The 17,261-nt window shown below is 30.2% G+C and overlaps 2 protein-coding genes and 1 pseudogene across 2 annotated transcripts; 2 read left to right on the top strand and 1 right to left on the bottom strand.

Annotated features, from left to right (window-relative positions):
- Positions 1 to 1,135: 1,135 nt before the first annotated feature.
- Positions 1,136 to 9,091, top strand: LOC126770724 (protein yellow-like; annotated as a pseudogene).
- Positions 9,092 to 10,373: 1,282 nt separating this feature from the next.
- On the top strand, positions 10,374 to 13,253 carry LOC126770729 (protein yellow-like). Its single transcript, XM_050490253.1, has 4 exons — positions 10,374 to 10,546; positions 11,245 to 11,399; positions 11,587 to 11,765; positions 12,358 to 13,253. Exons 2-4 carry the CDS (start codon positions 11,245 to 11,247, stop codon positions 13,245 to 13,247), a joined length of 1,224 nt encoding a protein of 407 aa, XP_050346210.1. The 5' UTR covers positions 10,374 to 10,546; the 3' UTR covers positions 13,248 to 13,253.
- A 93-nt stretch (positions 13,254 to 13,346) lies between these two features.
- LOC126770863 (uncharacterized) lies at positions 13,347 to 16,989 on the bottom strand. Its single transcript, XM_050490468.1, has 5 exons — positions 16,765 to 16,989; positions 15,783 to 15,929; positions 14,980 to 15,176; positions 14,377 to 14,535; positions 13,347 to 14,304 (listed from the first exon to the last, which is right to left on the bottom strand). Exons 1-5 carry the CDS (start codon positions 16,888 to 16,890, stop codon positions 13,392 to 13,394), a joined length of 1,542 nt encoding a protein of 513 aa, XP_050346425.1. The 5' UTR covers positions 16,891 to 16,989; the 3' UTR covers positions 13,347 to 13,391.
- Positions 16,990 to 17,261: the final 272 nt, after the last annotated feature.

Genomic DNA, 17,261 nt, shown 5'->3' with positions numbered 1-17,261 from the left:
GTATCGTAATATTGTACATTTTAATATACTTGTAAAAGAAAAAGCTTTTGATTTCTGATGAAGATGAATTGAGCAATTCAGAAAACTGACAAATTTTAATAGTTGTGTTATTGCGATTTAAGGCCAATTTATAGAGCCCTAAAATTAATCATAAAAAATATTTTTTACAGCATAAAAAGCTTACAAGAAAGAGTGGTCTATATTAGGTCAAGGTGCAAAAACAAAATTATTACAAGATACCAGATTACCTTTCAATATTGTATATTGTCGCTAATAAAAGTAGTGTATAATTTTGCCATAAAATATTGAAAAGGGAAGCATGGCCTTGGTAACTATCAACGTAAACTTGATAAACTGGTTCGGAAAAATTTACAAGATTAACAAAAAGAGTAGATATTAATTTAACTTTCTTTCTGCCTGCATTATACATTGTATACTAAATACATGCATTTGGAATTAAATTTAAATTAAGTACATTGGCAAACATTTATTTCGTATTGATAATCTATTATATTTATAATGTATTATTTATTGATAGAATTCACTTGTACTAACCGCAGCATCGCGTTATCCGAGTTGATATAAATCGTGAATCTTAACCGATAATTGCGAATTTAAACCTAGAAAATCATCACTGACTTTTCTTTATGTTTATTATTGTTTTTAATTCATCTTGTGTTCGGTGGTAAAGGAAAACATTGTAAGCAGCAAAATAAATTTTGCAAATAAAATAAATTCCAAACCTCCTCAAAAGGAAGGGAGTCCTTAGCCCAGGCGTAGAACATTTATATACCTGAACTTTTTTGTAAATTTATTATTTATGGTTTTTATATTAACTCAAAGTAGTGTTACGTTTTCAAAAATATTAAATAAATATTTATTATGCTAAGTAAATATATAATTTTCAAATATTAATATTGAAAGCAAAAATATGTATTTATTAAATTTAATTATAACAAATTTAATAATTAAAATATTTTACAATATAAACATATTCAACATCAATGTTGCAATGAAGACACTATATACGTATGTATAACATATATATATATATATATATCAACGGTGATAAGCAATTAATATAAATTAAAGGTAGAGAGATCCGTCGTTTATGAAAGGGCGACCACCACTTTGGTAACAGACTGAGATTAGACAGAGAGTCGCACTCACGTTCACACGAACGATGCAAGTTAGCACTCTATTATTTTAAATAAAACTATCAAATTATACACCATACACTGTATGATAAAATAAGTGAATTGTTAGATTAATGGCAGTGTTAAAATATAATACGAGCAACAATGGCTGTGTCGCATCAGTGGTTCGTACAATGGTCCTCGCCTTCATTGGTCTTTAAAGATATTAGTAACGACTTTAAAAATGTGAATCCAAGTTGGAACAATTATAAAGATGAGTATGTAAACCCGTTCGAATTATCGTCATCTAAAACTGTTGGAGGATATTATATATCGCCGACCCACGCCTCTACATACGAGGAAACTAATTATTTGGATTTTAATAAACGACAACCTAATGGTAAGTTCGCTATTGAATATTATTATTTAATTTTATTTAATATTATTAACAATAATCGTAATATTAAATTTAATTTTTATTTAAATCAAAATTGTCTTAGTTTATTTAAATATATTTAAGTATTATTTACGTTCGATTATAGTTGAACTTAAAAACTAATATAAAGTAAAATTAGTTTTATGTAAGTTATATAACGGTAATAAGACTGTTTATATACATGTTATGTGTTGTTGTATGTATATATATATGTATCCGCATCATGATCATTTAAGATAAAGATAAAGACCAATATTATGTCGCGTAAATATATAACGTTAGCGTATAACGTTGTGTATTGTTTAGTCACAGAAAAAAAATAGACATTATCTTAAGACATAATTACGGAATTATAAAGAGCCAGATGTTATTTTAAAAAAATCACATAAAATAAGTTTTAAAAAATTGATAAAGTCCAATATTACGTTTATGATTTATATTTACGTTACCTAATAAAACATGGTACATAACATGAATTTCAATATATGTATTACCAATATCTAAGCATTTATATGGATATAATTTTGTTATTGTAATGTTACTTCTATTCTTAAAACGCTGTACAGCATCTTTAACTATGCTTTAATGGTATTATCAATTATATTTTCTCGTTTTCGCTCAAGTGTAGTGAAGTGAAGCGTTTTTGAAAGTGGTTTTTTGTAGCATTCATTACTCAAGTGTTAAATGAAGATGATATCAAAAGTATTACTTTAGAAATAATGTACCGTATGCGTATTCTTTTAATTGCGTAAACGGTATATAGTTACACTTAATACGAATTTTATTTTTATAACATTGCATGTATTAAGACCTATTTTCGTAAATCTAAGCGTATAAAATATTTTCATAATGAACCTTAAGCACCCGTTTCATCTACTTAAAGGCAGTTGATAATAAAAACGTTGGTAATTATATATATTTTTTCATTTATATATCTGTACAAATTGACATACAATAACTAAAATGTCGTGACGAAATCGTCGTTCATGTTCATGGCCCATACAACAGTATACGCCGTTGGTGCAATGGGCAATGGTGAAAGTTAAGGCTATTAAAACTATCGTTTTGCCACACACGGAAATATCGACAGAGTCCGGTAAAATAACAAACTCACTTGGTTGTGTCGCTTAAACGCTTCCAAGAAAAATCTTGAACAGAAATAAAAAATATATTATTATTTTTAATATCTGCCCATTTTTGTTAAGCAACGTGTATTAAAATAATTTGCGAATAAAAAGAATTATACTCCGCAATTATTGTTTATAGTTATTATGTATATACGTACATAAATACGACAGACTAGCTAAAGTCATTGTATCATGTAATAAAAACATCATTCAAGTTTAATATACAAGTAAATAACCCAAATAACCTTATTGTACATCTAGTACTGCTCAAAATTGTTATGTATTTTTAATTGATGTATAAATGGCGACCATTCTCAAAGAAGAGTAGTCTATGCAAGTCATATTATGGTGCACGAGTGTGTAAGCACAAGTGCACTTCCTATATCTGTCACAAATCCATTACAGATGGGATGAAAAATCCAACACGACCAGAAAGAGATCAGACGCATGAGAAACGGTCGTAAGTCTTTTCACAGAAATGTTAAAACACTGTCAATTTTCAGGTTGTGAGCCTCTAGTAAGATTTTTTTTAGCAGGAAACCCCAATAAGTATTTATTTTCGCGACCCAGGACTTAAGCCCAGAACCCTAGTTACAACCATAACACAAGCTAGCCATTAGAATACTACTACTAGTTTGTATATCAGTACACCTTTGGCTTGTATTTACTATTCAAAGTTTACTCATTAAATTTTGTTCATTAAACTTATGCAATACTCGCTAGAGCGTAAACTCTTTGGTTTAAATTCTTTATGAGGATAACACACTCTCGCAAAACTAAAAAATACTTTTAAAAATGTATTTATTCGAGGCTAAAAATGCGTAGAGTTTACCTTTTCTGAATCCTACTCCTATCCATACAGAATCCTGGCTAAAAATGGTTGTATTTTCTACTTTGGGTAGTAGATGTTGGATTTTCTGTGTATAATCCGTTTTCGTATAACTAACATTTTGGTAAAAACTTAAGTCAAGTTATAAGTTTGTTTAAAATTAGTTCACTATATATAATCTATAACAGGCTTATGTATTTATATAACAGATAAGGACAGACTTAAATCCTCTTACTATTTCTGAGATTGAAATGCAATAAAACTAGGCTGAAGGCAACTCATTTGACAAATATCTTAATACTAAGCTGTTTATTATATAGCCAATTACTTATAATAATAATACAATATCTACCTTTGTCTATTACCGTCTTTGTTTCATTGTCTACCTAGTATTTATGCTAACAACAAAAACTCTACTGAATTGCTTAAACATACAATTTCGTTTTATACTTTTATCTCTGCGAGAGTGTACTTCAGCAAAAATACTGTTGATGACAGGGATTTCGTCTCGCAACACGGACCTTGATTGAGAAAAGTGTATCGCTGGAGCCAACAAAAAATTATATTATGTTGTACAATTATTGGTATTTTAATACAAACAAACAAACAATAAAAAATCCCATATTAACAATATATATTTAACAGCCATCTTTATAGATAATTTACATTAACCATTTTTATTTTTAATAAAAAGGGGAATAAATAACGACAGCTTATCAAAACAAATAATACATTATTTATAATGAATTTATGATGTATTTATGTATATATATATTTTTTACATCTACAATAACTTTAATTTGGTAACGTGTTCATTTATTTTCATATATAATTTTGCCATTTTATTATTTTATAATACACAGTTCGAGTTATAACGGACCAAATATATACCCGACACATTTTATTATTAAAAAAAAATGTTGTTTATCGTTAGTAGAATAGATTTTTTTTAAATACCATCTATGATAGCGAGAAGTACTTGAAAGATAAGTCTCTTTGGATCCGTTCCTCAGAAAAAAACCGGGGAGAAGGCGCCGGCGCCACCTTTCTTCTCCCTCCGCCATAAGCGTCGCCGGGGCTAGGAGTAGGGAATTTTGCGTACCCTAGGAACGCTCCTACAAATTGGAGGCAGGCTAACGGTCGGTGAGTCACGGTATCTTGCGCAAGCGTTCCCGTGGCGTGGCAGGAATTATAATAAATAACAAAAAAATACTAAATTGGGTTTGTGTAAAGTCACCGCTTATCCAAAAAAAATATGCATCAGTTATCAATACAAACAGCTCAAGCAATTAAAATATTACTAATAATTTCTATTTTTATATAATAACGATGGCTTCGCGTTTCTTAATTTAATTAATGATGGGCTGATTTCATTAATTTAATAGCATCTTGCAAAATAAAATTACCAAGGGAACCGAAGAGTCAACCAAAGCAAAAAACACCTAGGCTTCCCAAATCCTAGGTTTTATTCCTTATTCACCAGTTGGCTGAATTGAGCCTGCCTCATATTAATGCTATATTGACTGCTCACAGCCGATCTGTGACGCGTTTTGCAACATTATGAGATACATATATATATAGGAAAAAAAGTCTTTTAATTTAGCCACTAAATATGATTTAGTATTATAAGAGCAAGAGAGCCGCAAAGCAAGTTTTATTTCTAGCAAAATTTGTGCGTACATATATTTGTTGTTGTGTTGTGTCAAAAAATAAGATTTAATGATTTTTTTAAATATTTATATAAAGTTTATCAATAGTCACTTGGCTTAGATTATAAAAATGTATTTATATATTGTGGAAGAACATAAAAAAATAGGTTTCAATTCTGGTCATTTACATCTTATGAATTTTTTTGATGTTATTTTGCTTATTGAATATTATTTTGATCTTTTTTTTCACACGCAATGAGACTAAGGACTAATGTTTTTTCATCATGATGCTGCGTTTTCCACGAAGCGTAGCATTTTCAAATGACTAATATTTTTTAATTAAACTCGTATCATTTATGAGTTGACTATGTGCTTTCGACCACCTTAAATCTATGAGTGATCAAGTCAAACAGAAGTTAGGGCAATTTCACCTTTTCTGAATTTTGTAGAGGCTAACACCTAAGTCAATGTACTTTAGTTAGGTACTAGCTCTAATTTATGCAAAAATTATAAAAAAGTTATGTATCTTACCTATTTAGCATTTATGTTATAATATTTATATGTATACGAAATAACGAATAGAAATTGTTACATTTTAACCAACTATTAAAAACGAGAAGAACTAATAATGTCTTTGGTACGATTTAAATAATATATAAAATAAATAATGTATAGCTTAAATGATTGCTAATCAAAGTCAATGATTTTTTATGATTTTGATGTTTTCTTCAGAAATCCACAGTATCAGCCTGGGGTACAGAAGCTTGCGGTACTTACACATCCGTGCCTAGTTATAGCGTCGGTCGTCTTGTACGATTTTTCGACGGGGATTATAAATTTTAAGAAATAGAGAGTTGTGTTTCATCTTTTCATTCAATCAGCTAGGACATTTTTAACATGGCTTTAAAGGGAAAAAACGAGTAAACCACTTCAATACAGCGAACGCGTTCTTATTATGAAAACAATTTATGAACAGTCAATTATACGGAACCATTTATTATGTTATAAACTTGCAAATTTGTAAACGTTCTCATTTTTATTATTAATTCCCTTCGAATGTTTTTATTCTCGTTAAATATTCCGTTTAACATGCATTATAATACTTGAACGTTTAGAAAGCGCTACCTTTGCGCGTGCATTAAATAACAGTCTTATTAAACTGTCTATTTATTCACTTATTAAGTTTATTTTTAATAAATCCTATTTTCTTTTTAGAATGGTCAATAGTAAGGCAGCTTTCAGTAATATTCATTTAATATTAAAACATAAGTATTAATATGGCAATTTGTTTTTTTTTTAATAATAAGTTCACAAAAGAGAAAGAATCAGTTTAAAACTACATGTTTTTTTTATTTTTGATTTTTAAAGAAAAACCAATTTTATTCGCCATGAAATCAATTTCTTTTAAATATATAATTAATCATTTTTTTAAAATGTTAGTAAAAAAAAACAAAGTGTTGTAAATACCTATTTTTGCCTCTTTTCAGATAGAACGCGTTTAGCTGGCATGGCGTTATGGCTTACTATGCTGGGGCTAACGCGGTCCCAGTCTGTACCATCAGATATGGAAACTCCACCCTTTAGCACTCTGTACAAATGGAAACAACTAGACTTTGAGTTCCCTTCGGAGAGCCATCGACGCTACGCTATTGCTAATGGGTAAATATTATTTTGAGAATGTACCAAATACTTATTGGCACATAAGCGCAAATATAAATAAATTCAGTGATCCCAAAATTAGAAATATTTTATTACAGTAATATTAAAAAAATATACTATGTATAATTCATTCAAATAATACATATTTTCCGTTACGTCATTATCTATTATTATTTAGTTACTTATCATATTATATATTGCATGTACCAATATTTTAATATTGGTACATGCAATAAGCATGTTTTGTATTTGACACTGTAAGTACAAAAATAATTGTTATAATAAAGTGAAGCAACTATGATAATCATTAATTATATTCTTGGGGGATTTGACAGTCGCTCCGGGTCCCATTTGGCACAGAGGTTGTCCATTGCCATACAGCGCGGAAATGCGGCCTGCATTATGGGCAGCTTTGCGTCGGGTGGGAATCAGGAGGGACTATTTTAAATTTGACTAAAATAATAAAAAAAAGGAAAAAAAATTGTCATTAATCATCCATTATATTCTTATAGCAGTAGCTTCTTCTTCACGTTCTTCTTATGTTATTTTCCATTATTCACTATTATTTTTCATATAGGACTTAAATGTTTTTACTAATATTAAGATACAACTTATAGCGCGTCCATGTTATTTGGGGAAAGGTACGCTACCTTTGAATAAATACATTTTTTTATTTGTTCATTTGATTACCATATTAACCGAGATCATTAATACAATATATAAATGGTGTAATTTCATAATATTTGTCCTCCATGGACAGACGAATTAAAATCAAATATATTTAAAATTATCGCATGTTATTCAATTATCGATAATTTTATATGCTTTTAGCGACTTTATTCCAGCGAACATTCTACCTCTAGGATTAGAGGTATGGGGCTCTCGTGTTTTTGTGACAATACCAAGTTGGCGACGTGGTGTTCCAGCCACACTAGCAACCGTTCCGCGCTCTGGTGGAGTGATGTCGCCACGTCTCAAGCCTTACCCTGATTGGAGTTTCCATAGAGCATTTAGTTAGTAGTAATTTTATATTATTAAATGTTGTTAAATTTACATATAGATTCTTATTTGTTCTTGAAATAGCTTATTAGCTATTTCAAACACATTTTATTATATTCAAAAAATGCATCATTGCAAATGTGGTTTTAATAGTTGTTGGCGTGTTTATATATTTTAAATGAGAAAAAAGTGATTACAATATTTAATCGGGACTATTATGAGTAAAATTATTTTTTCCAGATAAAAGCAGTGACTGTTCTGGTTTAACATCAGTTTTTCGAATGAATATTGACCATTGTGGTAGATTGTGGGTGCTGGATTCAGGACAAATAGATACTCAAGATAACCCAACACAAATATGTCCACCAAGTATAATAGTTTTCGATTTGACAACTGACATGCCTATTGCCAGGTATATTATTCCAAAGAAGTACGTTCTTCAGGATTCATTATTTTCAAACATAATTCTGGATACAAGAAGAAAAGACTGTTCTGATCTTCACGCTTACATAGCCGACACATGGCGTTTCGGACTGTTGGTATTTCGAGAAAGTGATGAAAGCTTTTGGAGATTTTCACATCATCTATTTTTCCCTGATCCTTTAGCATCTAATTATACTCTACATGGCTTAAACTTTCAATGGACCGATGGAATATTTGGTCTCGCGCTCTCTCCAGTCGACCAATTTGAAGAAAGAATATTATATTTCCATGCTATGTCAAGTTATAGAGAATTTTACGTTAAAACTTCAGTACTTCGTGATTCATCACGCGTGAACAACAGTGCAATTGAATTTTCTATGTTGGGCGAAAGTAGAGGATTATTTGGTCAAGCATCTGCATCGGCGATTGATAAACGAGGCGTAATGTTTTATGGCCTAGTGACTAGGGATACTGTCGCGTGTTGGGATACGGCGAAATCCCATCTAAAACAGAATCTTGGTGTAGTAGCAATAAATAAAGAAACATTAGTCTTTCCTAACGACATAAGAATTGACCAGGAAGAGCGTCAGAGCGTTTGGGTAATAACTAATCGGCTGCCAATGTTTCAAGCGGGCCCTTTAGATTCTGATGATTATAATTACCGTATATTATATGCTGATACAAAAGAAGCTGTACGAGGAACAGTTTGTAATCCTATCTTCCAACCCTACAACAAGTGGTATAAATATGTATTAAAACATTAATTGTTTTTAAGTAACACAACTCTATTTTTTCTATGAAACTAGTCCTATTCTATTCATTATTAACACTATTATAAGAAAACCATACTTAGTCTAAGTAGAATATAAAATAATAAATATGTGGGAATAATCAATCAATGTGTTTTTCTTAATTAACTAATTTCATAATATAATTATATATTATTAATAGCAATTAATCAGACTTTATGTTGCTAAAGTTTATAAGCAGGCGTTGCTTATTTTGATCAATAAGATTATCAAAATTGCTTAACACTACCCAGTGGCTAAAATACATGAGATTTAAATGAAAATTATGGTTCAAACCCCGGCAGATACCACTAAATTTTCATGTGCTTAATACTAATTAATACATCTCGTGTTCGGCGGTGAAAGAAAACATAGCTGAAACCTGTTGAATATGTCAGTTAAAAATCTTCCACTTGTATCTTCACCAATCGGTATTGGAGCAGTGTTGTTGAAAAAACTAAAGTCTTCTCCTCGAACGAGAGGTCTTGGATCAGCAGTGATATATTTACAGGCTGCAACTTCTATCTTTACGGTACTATTATTTATTATGATAAATAATGTTTTTTTAAGAAGAACTTTGAGTTCAGAAGAAATATTTTACATAATATTATAAGTTATATATTGAATTTTGTGTGACAATTAAAACTACGTTATTTGTAAGATATAAATAAGTATTTCTACATTTAAATAGAAAAAAATGTTAATGTCGAATATGTTGTAGGTTTTTTTTTGTAATGGCAATTATTAATTTGTTTATACCTATACATAATCTACAAATAAAATTATTAAGTTTAAAAGATTAATTAAGTAAATAATATTTAAATGAATATCCATAATTCATATTGTTATTTATTCAAATTTATTTATTTATATAAACTATTTTGGTATTTGATATAAATTAAAATACTCTGATTCATAAAATAGTAGCTATGACCCGCAGTATGCCTAATACAGGTGGCAGCCTTATATGCTATATATGAGGAGTTCATTTACTACATACACAGTAAAATTTGCAACATCGGTTGACGTTTGAGATTATTGCTTTGAGAGCTATCAAATATCTGTAATTTTATATTTTATAACGTTTTTTAATAAATAGGTTAATTAAAGCGCTCAAATAAGTATAATATGTAATATATTACATATATTCGTACCTACATAATACGAACAAGACGTACGTACAAAATTGCAATACACAAAGTTATATAAAACCGTCAATGATTCGAATATGATAACTAATTATGTTATAACTTTCTGAACTACACATAACATTATCGACTTAGAATTATTATTTGATAAAAATTTTGTATCCCCACATAATTTATGAGCAAGCAATACGCGAGGATAAACTGGTTGTGTGTTGCTCTACATACATCCTTACATAACTAAATCAAGGCGTTTGCGTTTCGATCGAGCTTCATATCATTTATTGGTACACAGCAGGAAAGACGTGATTTTGATAAACAAAAAAGAAGAATTGGTGCTGCTCTCGAAAATAAGGTAAGACCATTATATTTATGAGAATTTTAATTACGTACAGTGCGAGTTATACTTTTATATGAATAACCTTGTTATTCATTAATATTTATTATATGTATTAATTAATACTCAAGCAGTCTTTGTTTATTTATTTTTTAATTTAACAGGATGATAAATTATATTTAAAATACCTACGCCTAATAATTTGAATGGGCAAGGCCTTACAGACTTTCCATTTTAGTTTAAAGCAGCAGTTTGGCTCTAGAATTTATCCATTCTAGTATTTAAATAAATTAATTCATTCTTGACTGTTTTTGAAAATAATATTTCCTTTCATATTTATTTTCATTATTTCTTAGCTTATAAAAAAAGAAACTAAAAGTTTATGTATATATTATATAAAAATTTAACGAGACACAAAAAAAGACCTTTTTAATATTATATACCCGACTTGATAATCAGAACTCAAATATTCTATATCCTGTGATCATTAAATTATATAATATAAATTTGAGTCATTAAATTTTAGAAAACATATAAATCGCAAAAAAGACAGGAATAAAATCTAGGATATGATGTAATTTAGCCTAGAAAAAGAAGGAAGCAATTTCATATACGTGGTTGAAATCAGTGTCCATTTTATTGCTTTCTAAACTTGCATTACATTAGTATATATTACATATTATTATTTTTTATTATTTAATCAATTTTATTTTCAGATGAGACTCAAGACAACATTTTTACTCCTGGCTCTAGCAATATGTAGTACAAGTTCTCACGCACAAAGAAAGAATATAGGTACCCTGTACCGATGGAAACAAATTGACTTCGATTTTCCAACACCTCAACATCGTGAATTGGCTATTCAGAATGGGTATTAAAAATAAATTACTTAAGTCATCAATTTTTACATTTATCATTGAGCTATACAACATATTAATTACTAATACACCATCCAGTCTTTATATTCAAGTTACTTTAATTATTTATTATAATTATAGTCTCGTTATATAAATGTAATAAAATAAATAAAATTTACCTACGAAATTTTTTGATTTCAGTCAATTCAATCAGATTAATGTTATACCCCTGGGAGTGGAACGATGGAAAAATCGCGTATTCGTAAGCACACCGAGGTGGAAGAAAGGTGTTCCAGCGACGTTATCCGCTTTGCCTGTTGCAGCCCAAGAGGAATCCCCATTGCTCTCACCTTTCCCAAATTGGGACTGGCACAATGCAGGTACATTATACAGCTAAACACACACATACACACATGATTGTTATTTAAATATTGTAATATTTCGTTTCGGTGAAATGTTTAAACTTTTAAATATGTTACGTAAATATTTTCAAATTGCCTACGTTTTCTATTGTGTTAAATAATAATATTAGAAATAAATATTAGTATATGTTACATACGCATAATTTATAAACGAGTATAAAAAATATTTTAATATGATAAGTAACCTCGATTATTTAAAAAAGGTGTTAAGTAACTACTTAAGAAATGTTTAAGCTATTCGCTCATTACGCTCGACTAACCTGAAATATGTGTGACCTGTAACAAGAATAAAGTTTAACAATTTACAATTCATTAATTTAAAAACAGGTTTGTATTAAGAAATTAATTAAGTATTCAAATGTTTAGTTATGAAATGTTTAATAATAATGAATGTAATGGAGCTGCATATACTATATGCAGCACCATTACATTCAAATGTGATCGAAGTTTTACTACTAATTTTAAGCTAATACCATTAAATTATAAATACAACAAAAACAAAAAATTTACTTACTTTTTTTTAATATCTACACATTTTGTATTTTTATAGGTAACTGCACGGGATTCACATCAATATTCAGAATGAGTATTGATCACTGTGGAGTAATGTGGGCCCTTGACTCTGGTCAAGTCGAGGCCTTCGAAACACCAAGGCAGCTATGTCCACCAACACTTTTTGCTATAAGTCTGGAAACAGATAGAGTTCTCGGCCGTTTTCCTATTCCAAGCGAATATGTTTTACAAAATTCTCTTATTACCAACCTCGTCGTTGACTCGAGAGACGCTCAATGTAGAGATCTACATGTTTATATTGCCGACGCATGGCGATTTGGATTAATCGTATTTAGAGATGCTGATTCGTCATTCTGGAGGTTTAGTCATTATACGTTTTATCCAGAACCATTGCTATCAAATTACACGCTCCATGGATTAAATTATCAATGGTCAGATGGTTTATTTGGTATGTCATTGGGGCAATACCATCTTGGCGATCGTCCCCTTTACTATCATTCCATGTCTAGTTCTCTAGAATTTTCTGTTAAAACATCAGTAATACGAGATCCTTCACGAGTTAACAATGCTGTAGATGAATTTAAACTGCTTGGCGAGAGTCGTGGTCTGAGAGGACAGGTTTCCGCCGCAGCCATAGACCGCAACGGCATCATGTTCTTTAACCTTATATCACTTGACAGTATCGGGTGTTGGGACACACGCAAAGAATACAAAAACAAAAATTTGGATATCGTAGCGCAAAATAATGAGACGATCGTGTTTCCTAACGATTTACGGATTGATCATGAAGTGCCGCAAATTGTGTGGATTATAACGAACAGATTACCGATGTATCAATTTAATTTAATAAATCCAAATGAATATAATTACAGAATTATGTATATAGATCCAAAAACTGCTTTAGAAAATACAGTATGTCAACCATAATTTCTAACCCACCTTATATGTATATAAATATTGTAAATAAACAGTTAAATATGAAATGATGTTTTATTTCAAAATGTTACATATTTTTGTTAGGTTTGTTAATATTTACATTCATTTTATCCATATATATTTGTTTCATCCAAATTATTCCGTAACGTCAGAATTTTTTTTCTTTTGTGAATTGGACTTTGTTGAAGATTTATCATAAGTGCTACTTTTAATACGGTTACCACTGTCAGTTGAAGAATTAATCTCGATTTTGTTATCATCAGACTCATCATTAAGAGCTGCTTGAATCTTTATTGTATTGATCATACTTTCACTACTCTCAGTTGACTCTATTTTCATTTTAGCTGATTCTGTGCTATCAATATTTTCTAAGTGTTTCTCATCCTTATCAAAATATTCAAAAAATTCTACTTCAGAATGTATAAGGTTTTTACTAGTATTTTTTCTAATGTGGTTTTCTTTATTAAGGCTAACGGTATCCAATGAAATTTCTTTAGTTGGTTCGAAGCCTTGTAAACTCTGGTTAGAAACATTATCATTTTGTGCATTATTATTTTGAGGTCTGCTTTCAGGTGAATTTAATGACCCAAATAAATCTGATGGTTTTTTCATAAATATTTGCGGATAATCTCGCAGGTAAGATGCTACTCTACCTTTGTTACTTCCCACAAGAGGCGGCGTATCTGAATCTTCAGTGTTAATCGCGGGGCATTCAATACGCTGTGGCAAGAACGCTTGAGAATTTGAAAAAAGCTTAACAGGATCAACATTATCTTTTTTCTTGAAAACACCTATACGTAGTAACATTAATACAAATTGTTCTAGAATGCGGTCAGTATCACGTGGTACAACTACTTCACTGCCAAACCAGTCTTCGTATGTGCCTATATCAGATATTGTTCTGTTAGAAATAACGGATAAGGGACACGGCCCATCTATACCAACTGATTGAATATCTTCATTACTCGATGATTTTTTAAATGTTTCGCTTAGTTTTACTAATGATTGGGTTATTACTCTGTCAATCGATGGGGCTCGTTCTCCATAGCTGTAGGAAATCACGATATGAACCAAATTATTTACAACAAGCTGAAAAAAATTCAAAAATCAAGTCACTAACAAACTGGCAATAAGTTTTTTTCGCAATTGATCTTCACCTTGTAATGATTTAGTTCGACGTCTACGCACAGCCAGTTCTAATCCATAGTCATAATCTTTTGTGGGCAATACTGCAGGAAATGTTTTAAAGGCCGATGCCATTTTTAAATAATGATAGTAACTGAAACAATACGATACCGTACTCGATTACTTATATCTTAAAGACTATATATTGTGTAATTATAATATATTTTAAAATTATGTAACTATCGCAAGGTTGGTGGTGCATATGCGTTGTAAGGGATTGTTAATATTTCTTAGTCTATGGGTATGATGACATCTTACCATCAGATGTTCCATATACCCATATATTTTTAACAATTACTTGTTAAACTATTTGAAATAAAAAATAATAATATTTCTAATGTATTTTGCGAATACGAATTTAACGAATAGCTGTTGCCTATAGAATACGCTAGCCTTGGAAACAAAAATTACCAACACAATTAATACATTCAATTTAAAATTTTCATTGAAATTTCAGTTTTTTTATATGAAATGTCTTGTTATGTCGTCCGTCTTTGACGTTCTATATATAAATAACTTCCTCAATATAATATATAACCTCAATATAAGCATCCACATATAAAACGCTGGCATAATGGAGGCGAGTTTGCGGATTAGAAATTTTATACAGGGGGGTCTGGCTGGTCCAAGGAGAACGCATGTTCCAAGACCTAAAGCTAAGCTGGTCAGTTCGCAAAGGAAATTCCTTATTGCTGCAAGCAGGAGCCAAGGCAGCACCAGAGTGGGGCGTTCCTCCTGAATTAACATAATAGCAAATATGATGTTATAAATCGAATATATTTTAAGAATTAAAATAATTTTAATTAATATATTTTAGCTCACAAACTATAGTTCACGATCCTAAAATACATGTAAGTATAATAAAAAGATTTTGTAGAGTAGAATTTACTTATATGATAAAGATAAGATAACACGTGTATGAGAACGAATATTTTAAAGGTAACTTATATTAAAACTGCTTATTAAAATATACAAATGTTTAATAAATATGTATGTTTATTTTGATATGAAAAAATATATGACGCTTTTTAAATGTATTGGCGCAGAGACACTGAATAATTTATTGGAATGTGATCATAATAAATCGACTGGTGCTTCAATCCGTAGTAAAATGGCCCTTTTAATGAATTGATCATAAACAGATCCAGAGAAACATGTAGTACATCGGCAGTAAAATTAAAATAGCAATTGGTTTTTTTTTAATAATTTAAAATATACATTTATAATATAAATGTTTCAATTCCAAACGATTGGAGAATGGAGAGCGATGAGACACAGAACAGCTTTATTTGACTATAAATGTTAAATATGTAAAACCAGATTACGCTGTTTGTCGCTTACCAAAAATACTGGATATAGGAGGACTATATACGAGGCCAGATAGACATACACTGTGAAGCACTCCACAAGCATTACACCAGAAATTGTCGTCCTTAGAACGCGTTGCACGTGCAATGATAGCTCTTCTGGCATTTTCATGTGCCATACCTAAAGTATATTGCATTTGTATGTTTTGTTGAACATTTAAAGTACTTTAAAATATTTTTTTATAGAAGAGGTAGGAGGACGAGCATATGGGCCATCTGATGGTAAGTGTCACCAACGCCCATAGACATTGGCATTGTAAGAAATGTTAACCATCGCTTACATTGCCAATACACCACCAACCTTGGGAACTAAGATGTTGTGACCCTTGTGCCTGTAATTACACTGGCTCACTCCCCCTTCAAACCGAAACACAACAATACCAATTACTGCTGTTTTGCGGTAGAATATGATGATTGGGTGGTACATACCCACCCAGACGAGCTTGCACAAAGCCCTACCACCAGTAATATTATTCATAATTTAAGGCATCTATTTATATCTGTCGAGTTAAAATGCTTTCTAGATATAAGTACAAAATATAGTATTTTTAAGGGCATAAAAGGATAACAATATAAGAATGATACTTTAAAAAAAGTAGCATTTATTATCTCAATGGCTAAGATTGATATTAGATTAGTGTAAAGAGCAAAGTGAAGTCAACAGCAACAAATAAAAAAATTTAAGAGTTACTCGGTTTTTTCGAACGTGCGAAAGTTATAACAAGAGTATGAAATTAATATTATGCTTGAAGGAAGTGCCGTTTTCGCTTCATAAAGGGCAAAGCATAAACACATGTAAGTTTGTCCAAGATTAAAATGAAAAGATTTTTGCCACGGAATTTTCACCCTAATCTTAATACTGTTAAAGGTTGCTTTAAAGATAACCTCACTATGTGTTTATATTTATGAACAACAACGTCTATCAGCGGTTCATAGTTTTACAGTAGCTTGGGCACCTGTTTAAGATTAGCGTTCACTTTGAACAGCGTGGCGTCGAAAATTGTTCTTAAAATGCCAAGAACTGTCCACAGGCACACTTCAGACTGTAGGCTCATTCCAATATATGTGAGTATGTTGATCATTGTTCTATTATTTATACTATATTTTGCTATTTTATAACCATTTTCTTATATTTCATTTTCGTTTATTTTGTTTATTTATTTTTGAATTTTTAATCTCGATCTAAGATCGTCATTGTCACTCAATGAAAAGTTTGACATATATCTAAATATACTTTTTATATTCTATGGTTCTAAAGATTTTATAATAAGATATTATTTTTAAAAAGTGTACATATTTTATTTATTTTATTTAATGTTATCAAAACAAACGAAAAAAATATTCTGCCATTTATTGTTTTACATTAAATGTAAGTAGCATTTCATTACATTACCGTGTTGTGTGAAAGAGATGGTGTATTTAAACTAGTACTAAAAAGAAAAAAAAAACTAGT

This window comes from Nymphalis io, chromosome 9 (genome assembly GCF_905147045.1).
Source record: "Nymphalis io chromosome 9, ilAglIoxx1.1, whole genome shotgun sequence".
NCBI classification, from domain to species: domain Eukaryota; kingdom Metazoa; phylum Arthropoda; class Insecta; order Lepidoptera; family Nymphalidae; genus Nymphalis; species Nymphalis io.
The sequence above is the reverse complement of the archived record's forward strand: the minus strand, read 5'-3'. Positions and strand labels throughout refer to the sequence as shown.

What these genes read in the sequence shown, in the direction of transcription:
- LOC126770729 (XM_050490253.1), top strand. Translation starts at nt 11,245, where the DNA reads ATGAGACTCAAGACAACATTTTTACTCCTGGCTCTAGCAATATGTAGT. An exon ending in GAATTGGCTATTCAGAATGG is followed by an intron (nt 11,400 to 11,586) that starts GTATTAAAAATA and finishes TTTTGATTTCAG; the next exon opens with TCAATTCAATCAGATTAATG. An exon ending in TTGGGACTGGCACAATGCAG is followed by an intron (nt 11,766 to 12,357) that starts GTACATTATACA and finishes GTATTTTTATAG; the next exon opens with GTAACTGCACGGGATTCACA.
- LOC126770863 (XM_050490468.1), bottom strand. Translation starts at nt 16,890, where the DNA reads ATGATCAACATACTCACATATATTGGAATGAGCCTACAGTCTGAAGTG. An exon ending in TCCTATATCCAGTATTTTTG is followed by an intron (nt 15,177 to 15,782) that starts GTAAGCGACAAA and finishes ATGTTAATTCAG; the next exon opens with GAGGAACGCCCCACTCTGGT. An exon ending in AAAAAACTTATTGCCAGTTT is followed by an intron (nt 14,305 to 14,376) that starts GTTAGTGACTTG and finishes GATTTCCTACAG; the next exon opens with CTATGGAGAACGAGCCCCAT.